This window comes from Hipposideros armiger, unplaced genomic scaffold (assembly GCF_001890085.2).
Source record: "Hipposideros armiger isolate ML-2016 unplaced genomic scaffold, ASM189008v1 scaffold_129, whole genome shotgun sequence".
NCBI lineage: Eukaryota > Metazoa > Chordata > Mammalia > Chiroptera > Hipposideridae > Hipposideros > Hipposideros armiger.
In genome coordinates this window covers 2550641-2568410 of record NW_017731479.1, presented here as the reverse complement: position 1 = coordinate 2568410, position 17770 = coordinate 2550641, and the positions used below count along the sequence as shown (strand labels likewise).

The following is a 17770-nucleotide window of genomic DNA, read 5'->3' as shown; positions in this document are numbered from 1 at the left end:
TTCTACTAGCCTTCTCCAATCCCTTCAATAATATTGTGCACACCAACCACAGCTGATTGGACCACTACACTTTAGGTCTGTGCACTTTGTTATGTGAAAGTTACATCTCAAAAGAATAATGGAGAAAAAAGAAGGATGCTTAGATTTCCAGCCACTTCCGGTGGATGGAGTACCCTGCATTTCTTGCTATTCACACTCATTAGCAATATGATTTGAGATTTGTCTCCCCCATCATAATAATAACTCACATTCATTGAGCACCAGCTATGTATCAAGCAGTGAGCTGAGTGTTTTTCATCCAGTATTTCACTGGAGCATCATAGTAGCCCTAGGATGTAGGTGCTGTTATTATTCCCATTTTACAGGTGGGGAAACTGAGGCACAGATCCTTTCAGTGACTTGCACATCCACACAGCTAATAAGTTAGAATTTGAATCTGGGCACTCTGGCTCCAAAGCTTGCACTTGCAACCACTTTGTTATATTGTAAACTCAGCAAGAATGGAGGACTCTGTCTTATTCACCATTCTCCTCAGTACCTAGCATAGGAGCTGATACATAATAGGTGCTCAGTAAATATGTGTTGAATGAATGGATGACTCTGGTCGGGGTTAAGTAAAGTCCTGTGCAAGGCCTGGGATGACATAATGTATGTGAAACTCTTCACCCAGTACATGGCACACAATAAGTGCTCAATAAATCTAGCTGCTACCTGCTGTTATTAGTTCCTTTCCGTATTCCTTCCAAGTTCTCCTTTCATATCCCAGAACAGAAGTAGGGGTGTTTCTAAAGAGCTGTATCTACTCTGGTCCTGGCAGTTCCCCTACTCTGAGCCCTATGCTGGGGCCAAACTGGCAAAAAAAAAAGAGAATGGATGTTGTAGCAGCAATTGGTATCCACTCACAACACCTCACCACCACCATATCCTTTCTCCGTTTCTTCCACAACTGTAGAATGTTTAGCTAGGCATGTCGCCGAAGTCTGAAGACTTCATTTCCCAGTCTCCCCTAACCAATGGAGTTCATTTGTATTTTATGGACGAATTTGCATGTTCTTCCTCAACAACCTTGATTTGACTATTGGGTCCAGAATATTCAGAAGCTATCTCCTTCCTGCTTTGTATCCAGGAAAATGAGTAGAGAAAATATTGTGATATTAGGCAACATGTTTGTGAAAGTTTCTGTCCTTGGAGTAGACTTAAGACTGGATGCAGCTTTCTTCTATGGTACCCCGGATATCACAAGGAGAAAGCTTCTAAGGTCCACAAGCCTAGCTGGGCTCTGTCTTGCCTAAATACAAGATTAATTATGATGATGATCAGGGAAAGGGCTACCTTTAAACAAGGGTGTGTTCACAGCCCCTTGTTTGTGGACTTCTGGGTGCTTGTGGAAAACTGGTTGATACGAGGTAACTTGAGTTCAGCACTGTTGGGGGAGATCAGGAGAAAACCAATGAATTTGATCCAGTTCCAAGAACAAATTCAGAGAAGGAAACCCTAGGAGGAAGGACCTTGAGTGACTGACCCTTCCCTTTCCTCCCCACCCTGGATTTATTCCCTTTTCTATCCAGCCTAGACCCATGATCAAGTCTACCAGTTGTTCACTAGTCAATGTCTTTATCTTTCGTACCCATTTGTTTGTACAATCCATTCAATCTTGGATCATCAAGGATCCTTGCTGCAAGTAACAGAGATCCAATTCAAATTAGTTTAAGCAAAAATATTAATAAGCAGAATGTAATGGCCCATAAGAGTCCATGGGGAGCCGGCCGAGTGGCACGTTGGTTAAGAGCTGGCTTGGGATGCCAGAGGGCCCCGGTTCGGATCCCACATATGAGGGCCAGTGACACTGCCCTCTGCAGCTAAGATGCTGAACAACAGCTCAACCTGGAGCTGGGCTGCCCTGAGTCACAGGCGACTGCGTAGGCTGCAGCCCCTGCTGCAGTGGGTTGCCATGGGCTACCGTGTGTGGCCAGCAGCCAGTGTGAGCGGCCAGCAGCCGCAGTGAGCGGCCATCCAGAAGCCAGCGACTGATCTGCCTCACCAGGGAAGAGCGCAATGATGGTGCCAACTTGGTCCAGTGAAGCAACGTCCTCCACAACTAGACTGAAGACCAAAAGGAGAGCAACTTGTCTGTTCCCCTTCCCCCAATTCCCCAATAAAAATCTTAAAAAAAAAAAAAGAGTCCACGGGTAGCTAACATACATAAGGCACAGTTGGATCCAGGAATCCAAACAATGCCAGAACTTGTGAAAGTTAATTTATGCCACATAACAAACCACCCCAAAACACCCATTTATTTGCTTGTAGTTCTGGGAATTGTCTGAACAGTTTGCCTGGTCTGAGCTGGCCCACCTGAAGCTGGAGGACAACAACATCCTCACTCATGTGTCTGGCAATTGGCTCAGTATCAGTTGTTCAATTGAATGCCATGCTTGTTCACATGGTTATGGGGTTCTAAAAGTAGCAAGAGAAAGGGCAGGCCCCAATATGCACACAGTTTTTAAGTCTTTGCTTGCATCATGTTAGCTAATGTCTCCTTGGTCAAAACAAGTCACATGCCTGCTTCAGGGGCTGGAGAAATAGGCTCCACCTCTTCATGAAAGGAACTGCAAAGTCAGCATTGCAAGGGGCTGTGCACACAGAGGTGGGAAAAAATGAGAGCACTGCTTTAGGTTTTCTTGGATAATCTCTCTCCACATGGCAGGGAAAATAGCCCTGCTCTCTACTAGGGCATTCTCTGCTGTCTCATAGGAAACATCTGTGAGCACCCATTCAACCATTATGATGTATGAGCAAACATGAAAGTTCGAGGGAGTTACCAGCCCATGCAGCAGCCCTTGACCAATGGAAAGACAGGAACCAATGAATGCATATACCTCTCTTCCACCTCTCAGGTGAGGCACATTTCTACACTGCCCCTCAGAGGATGCCCAGTGGGATCAAATCCCAGCTACCCACAGTAGTGATCGATTTAATAATATTCCTTGGAATGGTTTTCCCTCCTTCTCAATCCCCACACCTATCCTTTGGGATCATTGACCAAAACAGTCACCCTCAAGCAAGCCCTTGCCTAATGTTCTGCCTCTCAGGGGAACTCAACCTAAGGCAACACTCAACTTTACGTATCTTCCTCCTGCCCCAAACTTAGCCCACCCCCTTCCTAACCACTGGCTCTTCTCCCTCCCAATAGAAACATGCTCAACTGGGTGGCATCCTGACAAACCATAAAGCCAATACATTACCAACTCTATGTTCCCTTTTTAAATCCTCAAATGTCGTCCACTGTATTGGCAATCAAATAACTGAAAGCTGTACAACTCTCATAGATTTCATGAAGCTGAATAAAAACCAATGGGTAAGGCCTGAATGTTTATTGTTTGAACAACTTTTATACTGCCTTGACGTTCATTATCTGTCATCATAAACATATGGCAAACATTTAGAGCCTTACGTTATTGTTGACTGAGGTTTGCAACATGGCCACTGCTCTTTAAACTGTCATAATATTTAAGGACCGTGCACTACTACCAAACATCGGCAACGTGGGGACTTTTCAAAATTATGTCATAAAAAAACGTGGTGTTTTCCATTTGGGGCTAGCCAGTTTGAAAGTTTCAGTTGAATTGTGTCATGATGGAGGGTTTTTTTGTTTTGTTTTGTTTTGTTTTTCTGAAATGATGTTTAAAACAATAAACACTCCTTACTCTCCCACCTCCTCTAGCTCACACTCTGTCATTCTTCTCCCTTTCATGTGAAACTTCTTGCAAGGGTTAGCTACATTCCTGGTCTCCATTCCCCTCACTCCCCAACCCACCCTAATCTGGTTTTTGCTCCCAGATCTCCCGTAAAACTGCACCCACCATAGTGACCAGTGGCTTCTTGGGTACTTCTCAGATCTCTATTTCTCAGCTTATCAGAAACATTAGGCGATGAGGACATTTTAAGCTCTCTGGCGTTGTCCGGTCTCTTTGGCCACCCCATCTGGTACTCTGAGTTTCATTTTCTTCACCCATCATTTGACGTTGGTATCAATCATCCTTCCCTAAGGCACCAAGGACCCATCTGTGTGCTGCGGTAAACCAAATTTATCTTCACCTGGAGCTGTTCACGTCCCTTATCACCTGTGGGTACCTCCATGTCACCATTCAAAGATACACTTCTAGATCTCTCACACTCTCATTTCTACTTCCATCTTCCTCTTTTTGTTAATAGTGCCTTCCACCAGTTACTCAAGGACCCAAGCCAGAGAGCTGATAGCCATCCCTGTCTTCTCCCTTTCCCTCACCTCCTTCCTATAGTCACCAAGTCCTATCTCTACCCTTCCTCCAATATAGACCTAGAATCCAGCCCTTTCTCTCCACCTCCACTGCTTCCAGCCAAATTCAGGCTACCATTGCCTCTCACCTGGACCATTGCACAGTGTCCTGACACGTCTCCCTGTATCTACTCTTGCCTCCTGCAATCCATCCTCCCCACAGAAGCAGCCAGACCAATCTTTCCAGAATGCTAACTTCACCACTGGTCACTCCCCTGATTTGCCACTGTCCTCAGGACAAAGCCAGAGCAGATGCATCCAGCATTTAACTTAGTGGATCACTTTGTAAAATGATGTCTCCACTTAGCTTCCAAAACACCACTCCTGATTTTTTTTCCACCTCCCAGGCTACTCCTTCTCATTCTTCTTTGCTGGATTCTTGCAACTCCCCCAGCCTCTTCATGCTGTTAAGTGCTTCGGGGCTCAGTCTTTGGTCCTTTACTCTTCTTGTTCTATACTCACTCCCTTGGTCATCTCATCCAGCCTTGTGGCTTTAAATATTTCTAGGCTGGTGATTCCCAAATTTGTATCTTGAGTCCAGACTTCTTCCCTGAAATCCAGACTCATATACCCAACTCCTTACTCTATGTGACTCTCTAATAGACACCTCAAGCTTCAGTGCTGAAACTGAGCTCCTGATCCCCAGACCTACACTGCATCCCTCACCCGTCTTTCTCATCTCAGTTAAGGAAAATTTCATACTTCCAGTTGTTAAGTCCTAAGGCCTTGAAGTGGTCTTTAACTCTGATCTTTCTCTCACATCATTACTCCATCCATTAGCAAGACCTGTCAGCTTTATAGTCAACATGTATCCGGGAAAATGCTATGTCTAGGACTCACTTACAAATAATACAGGAGAGGAGATGTGGATGGGGGTATAATTGAAACAAGATTGTCTACAGGTTGATAATTGTTGAAGCTGGGTGATGACATATGTTGGTTCTTATTATGCTACCTTATTAATGTTTGAAACTTTCCACAATAAAAAAAATTAAATCATACTGCTTCTCCCTGCCTTCACAGCTACCACCCTGATCCAAGGCGCCATGATCGCTTGCCTGGACTGGTGCAGTAGCTCCTTAACTGAACTCCTGCTTCTCCTCTTGCCTCCACGCCCACCCTCTGCTTTTAATCCGATCTTCCCCGGCAGCTAGTGTGAACCTGTTAAAACGAAAGTCAGACCATGCCCTTCCTCTGCTCAGAACTCCCCAATGGCTCTCCATGTCATTCAGAGTCAAAGTCAAAGTCTCAGTAGTCTTCAAGACCCTACACCATTTGCCCCCCACGCTTTACCGCTCAAACCTCAGCCCCTCCCACTCTCCCCCCTCAATCATTCCATTCCAGTCACACTGCTATTCTTCAAACCCACCAGGCACACTGCGTCATGGGACCTCTGGTTCCTTCTGCCAAGAAGGACCCTCTTCCTTCTGACATACACATGGCTCACTCTTTGCCTCCTTCATGTCTTAGTACAAATGTCTCCTTTTCAGGCTTTCCCTAACCACCTTATTTAAGACTGAACACATAGGGGCCGGCTGAGTGACTCAGTTGATTAAGAGCGTGAGCTCTGAGCAACAGGGTCGTCGGTTAGATTCCCACATGGGCCAGTGAGCTGTGCCCGAGCTGAGCTGCCGCTGGGCTGCCAACAGGTGGCAGGATGGCTCAGCTGGTGAGAGCACGTGCTCCTAACAACAAGGTTACCGGTTTGACTCCTGCATGGGATGGTGGGCTATGCTCACCCACAACTAAGATTGAACATGACACCTTAAGCTGAGTGGCCCCGAGCTGCCAAGTGGCCGGATGGCGACTGGACTTGGAGCTGAGCTAGCTGTGCCCTCCACAACTAAGACTGAAGGACAACAACTTGGCTGTTCCCCTTCCCCAATTCCCCAATACTGTTCCCCTTCCCCAATTCCCCCAATAAAACCTTAAAAAAAAAAAAAAGACTGAACACCTACATACATACACACACACACACTCACACTACCTCTTAACCTCTTTTCCTGCTTTATTTTTCTACTTAGCACTTATCACCATGTTATTTACTATAATTTTATTTATCCCACTGATTGTCTGTCTCCACTATCAGAACGTAAGCCCCCTCCAGGCGGGGAATTTTGCCTGTTCACTGTTGTATCCTCAACTCCTGACTGGCACATTGTAGATGCTCAAAAAATGTTTGTTGAATGAATGAATGAGTGAATGAATGAATGGCACTCAAAGATTCAACTCCTGCCCACCCGCCCAGGCACATCTCTCACTTCTCCCCTTCTTCCCCTCCATGCCGAGGCATATTTAACATCTGAGTCCATGGCACACATCTGGTTGATTCACAGTTCTCAGCCTTTACCCGTGTTGCGCCCTGTTCCTCCTGCTCCTGGCCACATCCCCAGTCTTTTAAGACTCACCTCAAGCAGGTGTCCACTGATGCCACAGGTAACCCAAATAAAGCTCGTCTGCCTGGCTTTCACCAGGTTTCCATGCCCTTTTTTCCACCTGACATACGTCATTCTCAGCGTCCCTTGTCTGCCTCCCCCGCTGCTCTGAGAGCAACTTGGGGCAGGAGCCCTGTCTCCTTTTGTCATTTTAGAAAATGAATATTACTTGCATTTATTGAGCGCTTTCCCTGCTTGATGTTTTCATGTTTAATCTGCATGAAAACCTACGGGGTAGGGTGTTGTTGTTAGACCCATTTTATGGATAAATTATGGGAGGGTCGGAGAGGTTAAGAGTCTGGTAAATGGCCAAGTGGAACTTAAAGTCTGTTCTGTCAGACTCTAGAGTCCCCACTGCTCATCCCAACCGTGAACAAGTCCCTTTTCTTTTTGGACCTCAGTTCCGTGTGGCAGATGGGGTGACTGGACTGATAGATACCATCCAACTCTGACCTACTGGAAGAGTTGCCTCCTCTAAGGCCAAACTCAAGCCAATTTCAGTTTCCAAACGTCATAAAAGGGAAACTGAAAAAATTCAGAATTGAAACCAAGAGCAGAAAGATTGGCTGAAAGCCAAGCCTGTTAAGGTGGCCCCAGATCTTCCAGCCATGGCTCAGTGTCCCTCGGTGCCCCTGCCTCAGTGAGGGGTCTCCAAGAGGGGAGCCCCAGGTCATCTTAGTCACCCCTGGTTTTATCTCCAGTGTGGTTCTTTATCCCACAGGGTGCTGGAGGTCAGCTGAGGAGGAGCCCCCTTAAAGAAGGGAGTGCAAGGCAGGAACTGGGTAGGGGTGTGGCTGTATATCTGTCTGCAGTCTTACTCTCAGGACAGAGATGGCACAGACCCTGGAACTGTATGGCACCCCTGCCTCCAGGCTGGACTCCTTCGTGGTTCAGTCGCTGCAGCCCAGCCGATATTGGAAAGAAGAGGTGCTGGAGGCTGTGAGGACCGTGGAGCAGTTTCTGAGGGAAGAGACCTTTCATGGGGAGCATGGGCTGGACCAGGATGTGCGGGTGCTGAAGGTGGTCAAGGTGAGACTAATGGCCTCCCCATGCCCAGGCCAGGGCCTGGCAAACCCAGCATGAAGTTTCTCATTCCTGATGATGTTGGGGACCTCTTGCCTCGTTATCCCTAGCCTAGGCTGTTCACATCTCAGCACACCCCACCTTAGCTCCCTGCACCCCACCACACTGCTGCCTTGAGCAGAACAATCCAGGAAGGAAGCTAATAATTGTTCACTTTTTGGGAGTGCACTAACCTAACCCTTTAACGTATATTATCTCTAATTTGTGTACCCTGTGAGGTAAGTACTATTCTTTTCCCAGTTTATGGATGAGTAAAATGGAGACTCAGAGACTTAAGATTTGTAATGACCAAATGTAATGCAAGGCCTTAGACTGACTAGATCCTGGTGTGAATAGACCATTCATAAAATACAGTTTAGAAACAATTGAGGAAATTTTAATATGACCTGGATATTAGATAATGATAATATAAGGGAATCACGGTTGATTGTGTGAGGTGTAATAGTGTTCTGGTTACAGGGAGAAGTGTTCTCTTTTGATGAATGCAAATGCTAAAGTATTTAGGAACAAAGTTTCTTGGTGTCTGTAATTTACTTTAGTGTGGTTTAGATAAAGTGAATGCAGCGAGGACTTTAGACTTGTTGACTCTAACTGGCTGGATATATGAAAATTCATTGTCTTCCCTTCGTATGTTTCTATGTTTTAAATTTTTTATAATAAACATTTTGTCATGAAAACTCAGAAAGGTGAAGTGATTTGCCCAAGGTCACACAGCTGGTGGTAGAGCTGGAATTTGAACTAGGGTCTTAGCTGATTCCACAGCCAGGACTTCAGGCTGCCGCAGTGAGGTGTTTTTTTTCCCCCACGCCCTTCCGACAGCTGCCTCATGCCACCTCCTGTCATAGCTAAGCTTAAAATTCAAGAGGGTCAAACCAAGAAGGGCCATGGAGAGGAAACAATCTCAGTCAATCCCTTGTTTACACATCAAGGAGAGTAAGACACAGAGACACTAAGGAAGGGCTATCCCAAGTTCACACCGCAAGCTGGTAACAAAGGCATAACCAGAATTAGGACCCCCTAATGCTGACCCCCAACCCAGTGCTCTCTGGTTCTCTCTCTAGGGGCAGCCACCTCAGGGAAGGATTTACAATCCTCATACCCCCATCTCTTCTTTATACCCATCCCTAGCATCCGGAGCCTGAGGCCATATGATTTAGAAGTGAGATACCACACATTCTGACATCAGATAGACCCAGGTTTGATTCTTGGCTTCTTCCCTTACTGGCTCTCTGACTGCAGATTTACCGTCTTATCTCTCAAATCTTCGGTCTTCTCATGTGTGATTGAGGCATCATCATCATCTCTCCCTCATCAAACAAATGTGAAAGCAGGCTAAATGATTAGCACATAAAAAACAAACAAACAAAAAAACCACCAATGGGGGAGGGGGGTTGTCACTTCGAGGGGTAAAAAGTATAACTATTGCACTGTGTTGTACAGCTGAAATTAATTCTAAAAAATGTGTATTTCATAATAAAAAATAATTTAATAAAAAAAAACACCAAAAGCATCATTATAAATTCTTGCCCGAGCTATCTTCTTGGTCTGAGGTGCCAGCCTGAGTCAGGCAGGCCCTTCCAGACCACCCCCTGACCACCCTGAGAATGAAGCAGATGGAACGGGGCAAATCTGGGGACAACAGGATGCTACAAACAGAATGCGTTTTGACAGCAGGAAATGACATTTACCCAGCCCTCAAATTCTGCTCACAGACCATATCCACTTCAGCCCTTGAAACCACAAAATAATAGAGGTACGCAAAAGAAAAATGGCAAATGAGAAGTAATACTTTATTCAGCCTCTAAACCCTCCCCCAGTCCTGAAAATCTGATGAGTTGGGCTGGTCCACATGAGTGAATGTTTGTCCTCAAATGATTTGGACTTAAATAGGTTCAAGCTGAAACAAGTCATGAAGCCTATTCTAGAATGTTCTTTTCTCACTGTCTGGGTCTTACCACTGGGAAAGGCCTTCCAAGTGATGTGCCCTTCATCCACACACAGGGAGCCGTCCCCAACCCTCTTACATGGGGCAGAAACACTGAGTCTGAAGACAAGTAGACAAATGGAAAAGATAAGGGGAAAAAAAGTTGGCCAGCTTCCCCTCAGAAGCATGGTCTGACTCATAAACTTGGGACATGACGAGGAAAGAGGTGAAAGAACCACACCCTGTGCTCTGACTTCTTAATTGACTATGACTATAACTCCTGGCTAGGAGTCCATGGCAAGTTGATTAAACCCCCACTGCCTCAGTTCTCTCATCTGTGCATTAGGGATAATGATACTAATACCCCCCTCAATCATTGGGTGTGAAGATGAGAAAGTCTTCTGTGAATAAAAGGCTTTCAGGAGTGCCAGACCCAGTGAGTGCTCAACCTGTGACCGCTGAATTAGAATCAACATGCAGTGATTCACCCACCAGGAGAGGTAGCTGACCTGAGATCTGTTCACCCCTAGCAATTCCACCTCCAGACCCAGAATGAGGAAGAAGGAAGGCCAGAGAGTTGTAGGGCTTTTGTATACTTGAGGCAACAGAGGCTGGAGAGCAGGCCCAGAATCTCAGAACCTCCAAAAGATCCCTTCAACATCATCCAGCAACTTCTATTCAGATGAGGAAACTGAATCCCTAGCATCGAAAAGAATGATATGAGCCAACCAGATAAAGACGAAGAAGAAAAACATATTGCTGATTTCCTGTGTGCCAGGCACCATGGCATACATTCTCTCACCTAATCCTCCCAGTAACCTGATGACTCATGTTCTAGTGTTTCTCTCATTTTATACACTTAGGGTTCAGAATGATCACGCAGCTGAAAAACAGGGGCAAGAGTCGAGGTCAAAGCTAAGCTGCCCCATTCCACAGACAAAGGCTCTTATCCACCAGGCAATCCTGCACCCCCTTTTTTTAATATTATGAATTTATTTAGATCCACCCCCCAGAATCCTCAAACAACCATGTGGAGTAGGCATTTGTATTCCCTTGGAAGAGACAGGACTCTGCGGATGAGAAGACAGAGTCTCAGAGCGATGCAGTATAGCACATAAGAAGCTTGGGCCCGGGAGTGAGGTTGCATACAGTGCAACCCTGGGCGAGTGGCTTATCCTCTTTGACATCTCAGTTTTCTTTCCTGTGAAGACAGGGGATTGGCGCTGCCCACCCATCCGTCAGGGTTGTGGTGAGCATTAAATGTGTAAAGACCCTCAGGGATTGCCTGGCACAGGCAGTGGCCTCAGGGTGACAATGCTCTGTGTTCTGCAGGTGGGCTCCTTCGGGAATGGCACAGTGATCAGGAGTAACACAGAGGTGGAGCTGGTAGTGTTCCTGAAGTGTTTCCGGAGCTTCCAGGAGGAGGCCGAGCACCATGGAACTGTTTTGGAACTGATCTGGACAAGTCTGTGCCAATGCCAGGACCTGGTAGACCTCGGGCTCGAGGTTCTGGGAGTGGCTGAGGGAATCCCTGATGCTCTCGTCTTCACGATCCACACAAGGGAGACTGCGGAGCCCATCACTGTCACCATCGTGCCTGCCTACAGGGCCCTGGGTAAGGGGAGAGGAAGCCCACCCGATTCACAACCTGCCCTTCCCGAGAGACTTGTAACTGCCTCCCCTCTCATGTGTGGCCACATGCAGACACCTGCATTCATCTGTTCAAACCATGTCCTGTGCTGAGGGCTGGGCCACCACAGTGCACAGTGCATGGGACTGACCCAATTCTGGCTGTCACATGGCTCAACCTGGGGAACAGATTTCTCAAAGAATCACACAGATAAATATATGCTTGCAAGAGGAGACGAGCCCCACAGAGGGGAAGGATTTAGAAGAGTAACTTCAGGTGCTTCTGTAGCACTCACCACAGGTGTGGGTGGTGGTGGAGGAGGTGGGATGTCATTTTGGGGGCTTTTACAGAAGCAGGCCCTGAGACAAGGGTTTGAGGACAAGCAGTCCCAGGAAAAACTGGTAGGGAATAGGGGAGTGAGACAGAGTATGGAAGGAGCATTACAAATCACCTGGACGGGATACATTTATGATGCAAGAGGCGTGCGGCAGCAGCACACCTTTCAGCGAACTCACTGTTAAAACCCCGCTCAGTCATCTGGAACTGGGTCTCCCCAACAGTGACGGGAGGTTCAAATAAATAGCTGAGGGAGAGAGATTCAAAACAGACATTAAGGGAAAGTGTTGGAGACATCAAGGGAAGATAACAGTCCCTGAGTGGCCTGAGGATTAGAAAAACCCACTTTTGTTTCTCCAGGGCAATCAACCAAGCCAAACCTTTATTCTCTTAGGCTGTGAGGTCTCCGGTTTCCCTGGAGATAAACTCCAGCGAATTAACAGGCTCTTGGGCACAGGTCACTTAGCAACCTGGAGCTTCCTAAATACCCGCCCCCTCCCCCCCCCACACACACACCTTTGCTTCCTCTCATCCCAGGGACTGCCAGCTCTCAGCCACACCCCGAGGTCTATGTGGATCTGATTGAGGCCTGCTGTTACCCTGGACTTTTCTCTCCATCCTTCTGCGAGCTGCAGAGAAACTTCGTGAAACATCGGCCAACCAAGCTGAAAAGCCTCCTGCGGCTGGTAAAACACTGGTACCTGCAGGTGAGATGGCTGCTGGGATGGGGGCAGCAGCGCGAGATGGAAGAAGGAAGGGACGAAAAGGCAGGGGCTAGATTTGTCACTTCAGGAAAATGCCTCAAGTGGTGGGGAGAAAGAGTGCTTAGTCTTTTGAATTGTAAAGAGACACAGTGAAAAAGGAGAAAAAGTAGGAGAGGAAGAAGGGCGGGGGGATGAGCAGGAGGAGGAGAAAAATAAGGACTGTACCATATTTCAGGAAACAAGTGTTTATAATGCTCCAGTTACAGTCTAGTACTGGCTAATGTCAACTTCACTGAGATCTCTGGATGTTCATTTCAGCTGGTGAAGGACTAACAAGTGGAAAGATTTGTTTAATTCCACCCTGCACCCATTCTCCCTCCAAATGATTGAGTTCCTGAATATCATGATCATTAATGAGTGAATATAACCAAAGCAGCTACTTTTTAGAGTTCACGTGTGATGTCTGCATGGGACCTTGTGTATTTCAAAATATCAAAAGGACATCTGAAACTAGTATAATATTGAATGTCAACTGTAACTGAAAAAGGAAAAGAATGTTAAGGGAAATTAGTGTATATCTTTCAGATGAAAGTCAGGATATATATATATTTATTCCTGGAGAGATTTCTCAGAATGAAGTTTATATTCTATGTTACTCACATTGTAGTTTTTAAATAAAAACTTATATAAGGTTTATGTTTTAAAAATCCAGGTGAACAGAGTCATCTAAATTTATAAAAGAAGGACTCAGAAACAACACAAAAATTAAAATATGCTTTCTTATTTTAAAAAATGGTAAAGAGAGTCAGATTTCGGAATGACCCAGTTTAAAAAAAAATAAATGTATTGAAAGATAAAAATCAGAAAATTATCAAGGTTAGTAAGTTTGCAGTTAGTCTGTTTATGGTAGGAAAACAACAATTTTCTTACATGGTTATCACACCAACCAAAGTTGTGGTTTATCGTCAGGCCTTAGCACTGACAAAGCTAAGAATACAATTTTTTGTTGTTGACAGTCACTTACAGGAAATGATCCAAGGTTTTGTGGGCTTGGAGAACTAGAACTCAGCAGGATGTTCCGTTTGCTTTGTTTGTTTGTTTGTTTGTTTGTTTGTTTGTTTGTTTGTGTGTTTCAAGGTGCAAAGTATTTTCTTCCTGTATATGATATGCACGTTTATTTGTAATGTCCACGGGACAATATATCAGCTTTCCTTCTATAGCTCTCCCTTTGGTTCAAGCCTCTGCCCCTAAGACAAGGATTTGACCACATTTGGTTTTATAAAACTGTGCTCTGATTCAGTATTATTAATTTGGTGTTTTCTTTTATTGGACAAGGTTTATCTAGCTAAGTGTTACAAGATGTGTTGCTCGATACATAAGGACGTAAAGAGCTCGTATTGTATGGTGAACAAAACCAGAGTCCCGAGATGCTAAAACCAGAGTCCCGAGATGCTAAAAAGGTTAATAGCTCATTTTTGTCTGGAGTTTTTGTAAAGTCCCTGGGGTCGTCATTGACTTTCATGGCTCAGTAGTTCTCAGTTTGTTGTTCTTATTAGTTCATGTACTGAGGTCAGGGATCAAAGAACTGTGTTGAGAAGCCAGAACTGGTATACTGAATTTAAAATATGCAGATTATAACCTGCTGAATGAGAGGGCACAAGCCACCACCTGGGATTGGCAAGTAAGTGGCTCCTTTGGCATTCGAGCTCCCACTTTGGGGAAGGGAAACCTGCTACTGGGTTGTGTTGATTGAAGGCATAGTTTCAATATAACCACACAAAGGAAGTAGTCACAAGATTTATTACCTACAGACTCCAGAAGCAAGGGGACCCAATGAACCCACGGGAAGGGCTGTCCTCCATCCCAGGTCACGTCTCAGGTCAAGAGCTAACAGGGTAGCAAGCACTTATTACTTATAAGGTGGTTGGAGTGGAGGTCACTAACTTTCCCCAAACTTAACTTATTTTAAAAGATGCCCTAAAAAAAGCAAAGCAGGAACTTATGGTGGGAATCCTAAACTCAAGTTCTATGTAAAAGCCCAGACTCTGGGTGTAAGCAGGGTTACCATACTATAAAATGCTGAGGCAACAACTCAGAGAAACAAAGTTGTTTTCCAAGAGTTTAAAAAAACTGAGAAAAACAAAAGTTATTTTTCTTTTTTTTTTTTTTTGTATTTTTTTTATAAAAGTTATTTTTCTCATCACAGGAACATGTAATTCAGCTTCACTAGGTTTCATCTGTCCAATATTTTCTTTTCTATTTTTTTATTAGTTTCAGATATACAAAACGAGTGATTAGACATTTATATACCTCACAAAATAATAACACCAATAAGTCTACTACCCCTCTGACACTGTACATAGTTAATAGAATATTATTGACTATATTCCCTATGCTGTATTATACGAGTATATAAAAATATGGAACACTTCATAAATTTGCATATCATCCTTGCGCAGGGGTGATGCTGATCTCTGTATTGTTCCATTTTAGTATTTGTGCTGCCGAAGGGAGCATTGGTCTGTCCAATCTTAACTGTGAGGATGTCACTGATCTCAGAGATGTCCGAGGTTGTTAATGCTTACTCATGGCCTGCCAAAAAAGCGTTATTTTTTCTATCTATAATGCTGGCTTTCATAAGCCTTACAGCAGGATCAGGTCACTATCAGGAAGGACTTTATAAGCATGATTTCCACATATGAAGAGCTGTCCTTGATTTAAAATTTTTTTTTATTTACCAACAAACTGATGTTTATTTTTTTATATTTTCAAGTATTTAATTTAGTATAGTTCTGGGAACAAGATGGGAATTCCCCCAGTGTTTTGGTTGAGCTTTTGATGTAAGCTTTTTTGTTTGTTTGGGGGGGATTTTATTTTTTTTGCCATTTTAAATGTACAATTCAGTGGCATTAGTTACATTCACAGTGTTGTGTAAACACCATCACTATCTATTTCCAGAACTTTTTCATCATCCCAAACAGAAACTCTGTACCCATTAAACAATAAGTTCCCATTCTACCCTCTCCCCAGCCCCTGGTAACCATCATTTCTACTTGCTATTTCTATGAATTTACCTATTCTAGCTCCCTCATATAAGTAGAATTATACATTATTTGTATTTTGGGTCTGTCTTATTTCATCCTTGATTCTTAATAGTGGGATTGATTATCATACCTAATTGGATGAGATTTCTGGCATGAATACAAATTTATTTATAAATTTGATTTACTATTATTGAATTACTGGTAAATTGATTTATCTATTTCTATCCTGGTAGAAAGAAAGACAAATTTTTTTTTTTTAAAGATTTTTTTTTTTAATTGGGGAATTGGGGGGATGGGAACAGTGCTGGGGACCTGGGGGAACGGGAACAGACAAGTTGCTGTCTTTTTGTTCTTCAGTCTAGTTGTGGAGGACGTTGCTTCACTGGCCCAAGTTGGCACCATCATTGCGCTCTTCTCTGGCAAGGCAGATCAGTCGCCGGCTTCTGGACAGCCGCTCACTGCGGCTACTGGCCGCTCACACTGGCTGCTGGCCGCTCACGCTGGCTGCTGGCTACATACGGTAGCCCATGGCAACCCACTGCCACAGGGACTGCAGCCCAGCTGTCGCCAGCGACTCACGGCAGCCCAGCTCCAGGTTGAGCTGTTGTTCAGCATCTTAGCTGTGGAGGGCAGTGTCACTGGCCCTCATATGTGGGATCCGAACCGGGGCCCTCTGGCGTCCCAAGCGAGTTCTCAACCATCGCGCCACTCGGCCGGCCCAAGAAAGACAAATTTTTATTGAGCTTATTATGTAAATACTTTATAGTCATAAAAAGGAACTTAATAAAATTACTTTGTGAATATTTAACCATCATCTCAAATAGTTTTGTAAGCAAGGCCAATTTATATATGCTATTATTTTACAGAACAATTATCTTTGTTTTTCTGAGGAATTGTTACTTTATAACCTATAGCAGTAATTTTTATAGAAATTTTTATTCTGAGGTGTCAGTTGGAATAATATATCATTCAAAGAATGTTTACTCTTAGTTTGCACAAGTATAACAACTATATTGAGGATAGGAGATAAATTAAAAAAAAAGAAACGGTTAGTTTCTTACATATCCATCAAAAATAGTATATTAACCTGGGTAATTAATTCTCATTTTGTTGACCTTTGGTTAAGAAACCTGCTTTTATGAAGTCACCTCATCTACCTCCGGAATAAAAGAGTCTGGTGAAATTCTGACTCACCCCTTTGGTGAGAATATGACCCTTTACCCCTGAATTTATTCGCAGTTACACTCCATAAGTTTCCTATAATGAAGTGGGGTGAAAGGGACCTGTCCACAGATAGATTATATTATAATCAGATCATTCTTTCTTCATAAAGACAAAAAGAACTAACAGCATTGATTTTACTACTTTAATTACAGGTCAAAAATAAATACAGCATAAAACCTACCCATCATTGAATTCCTATTCTTTTTTTTTTTTTTAATTGGAAACCACCTGACTTTTTCTTTTTTTAAATTACTTTTATTGGGGAACAGTGTGTTTTTCTAGGATCAATCAGCTCCAAGTCAAGTAGTTGTTTCATTCTAGTTGTGGAGGGCACATCTCAGTGGCCCATGTGGGAATCGAACCGGCAACCTTGGTGTTATGAGCACTGCACTCTAACCAACTGAGCTAACCAGCGGCTCCAGTGAGCTTTTATTCTTATAGGGCTGTTTTCCAGGAGTCACATACACATACACAGACACGTTTTTGAGTGACTTAAATGCATAATGGCATGCAAGATAACAATACTGAGACTCCCAGGAGACATCAGGATTCTCAAGACAAACAGACCAAAAGAGAAAAACACAAAATATAGTTAAACTGCCATTGACCACCACCCAGCAAAAAATAAATTCCTAGCATCCATCTCCCAAAGGAGACCACCAGATGTTCAAACCATAAGACCAGATACACAGAGTGTTGTCACCAGTGGGGACCTAAGTGGCCATATACGAATAAGAACAAGAACCAGAATCAGATTTGGCCAAAACTCAGACTTAATCCAGAATCAGAACTAGAAACAGGGTAGACTTGAGGAGGGGGGAGAGTAAAAGCAATCACCACACGAGATTCGCCCTTGAAGTAGAAAAGAAAGGGCATCAGAGCATAAACAGCCCAGGAAGTGCAGCGCTGTTTATTATTACTGTCTTATGTGCCATTACGCACTGAAATCACTCAAAAATTTGTCTGCTAGGGGCCGGCTGAGTGGCTCAGTTGGTTAAGAGCTTGCTCAAGAGTTTGAGCTCTGAGCAACAGTGGTTCGAGTCCAGCCCGAGCTGAGCAGCCGCTGAGCTGCCAA

At 44.2% G+C, this 17770-nt stretch overlaps 1 protein-coding gene across 1 annotated transcript in view; it reads left to right on the top strand.

The window, feature by feature from the left end:
* Nucleotides 1–7555: 7555 nt before the first annotated feature.
* Nucleotides 7556–17770, top strand: part of LOC109386142 (2'-5'-oligoadenylate synthase-like protein) — a 22843-nt gene continuing 12628 nt past the window's right edge. The window contains exons 1-3 of the mRNA XM_019649055.1: nucleotides 7556–7779; nucleotides 11090–11372; nucleotides 12261–12430. Of these exons, the coding sequence (XP_019504600.1) occupies nucleotides 7582–7779; nucleotides 11090–11372; nucleotides 12261–12430 (651 nt within the window). The 5' untranslated portion in view covers nucleotides 7556–7581. The remainder of the gene's footprint in view (nucleotides 7780–11089; nucleotides 11373–12260; nucleotides 12431–17770) is intronic.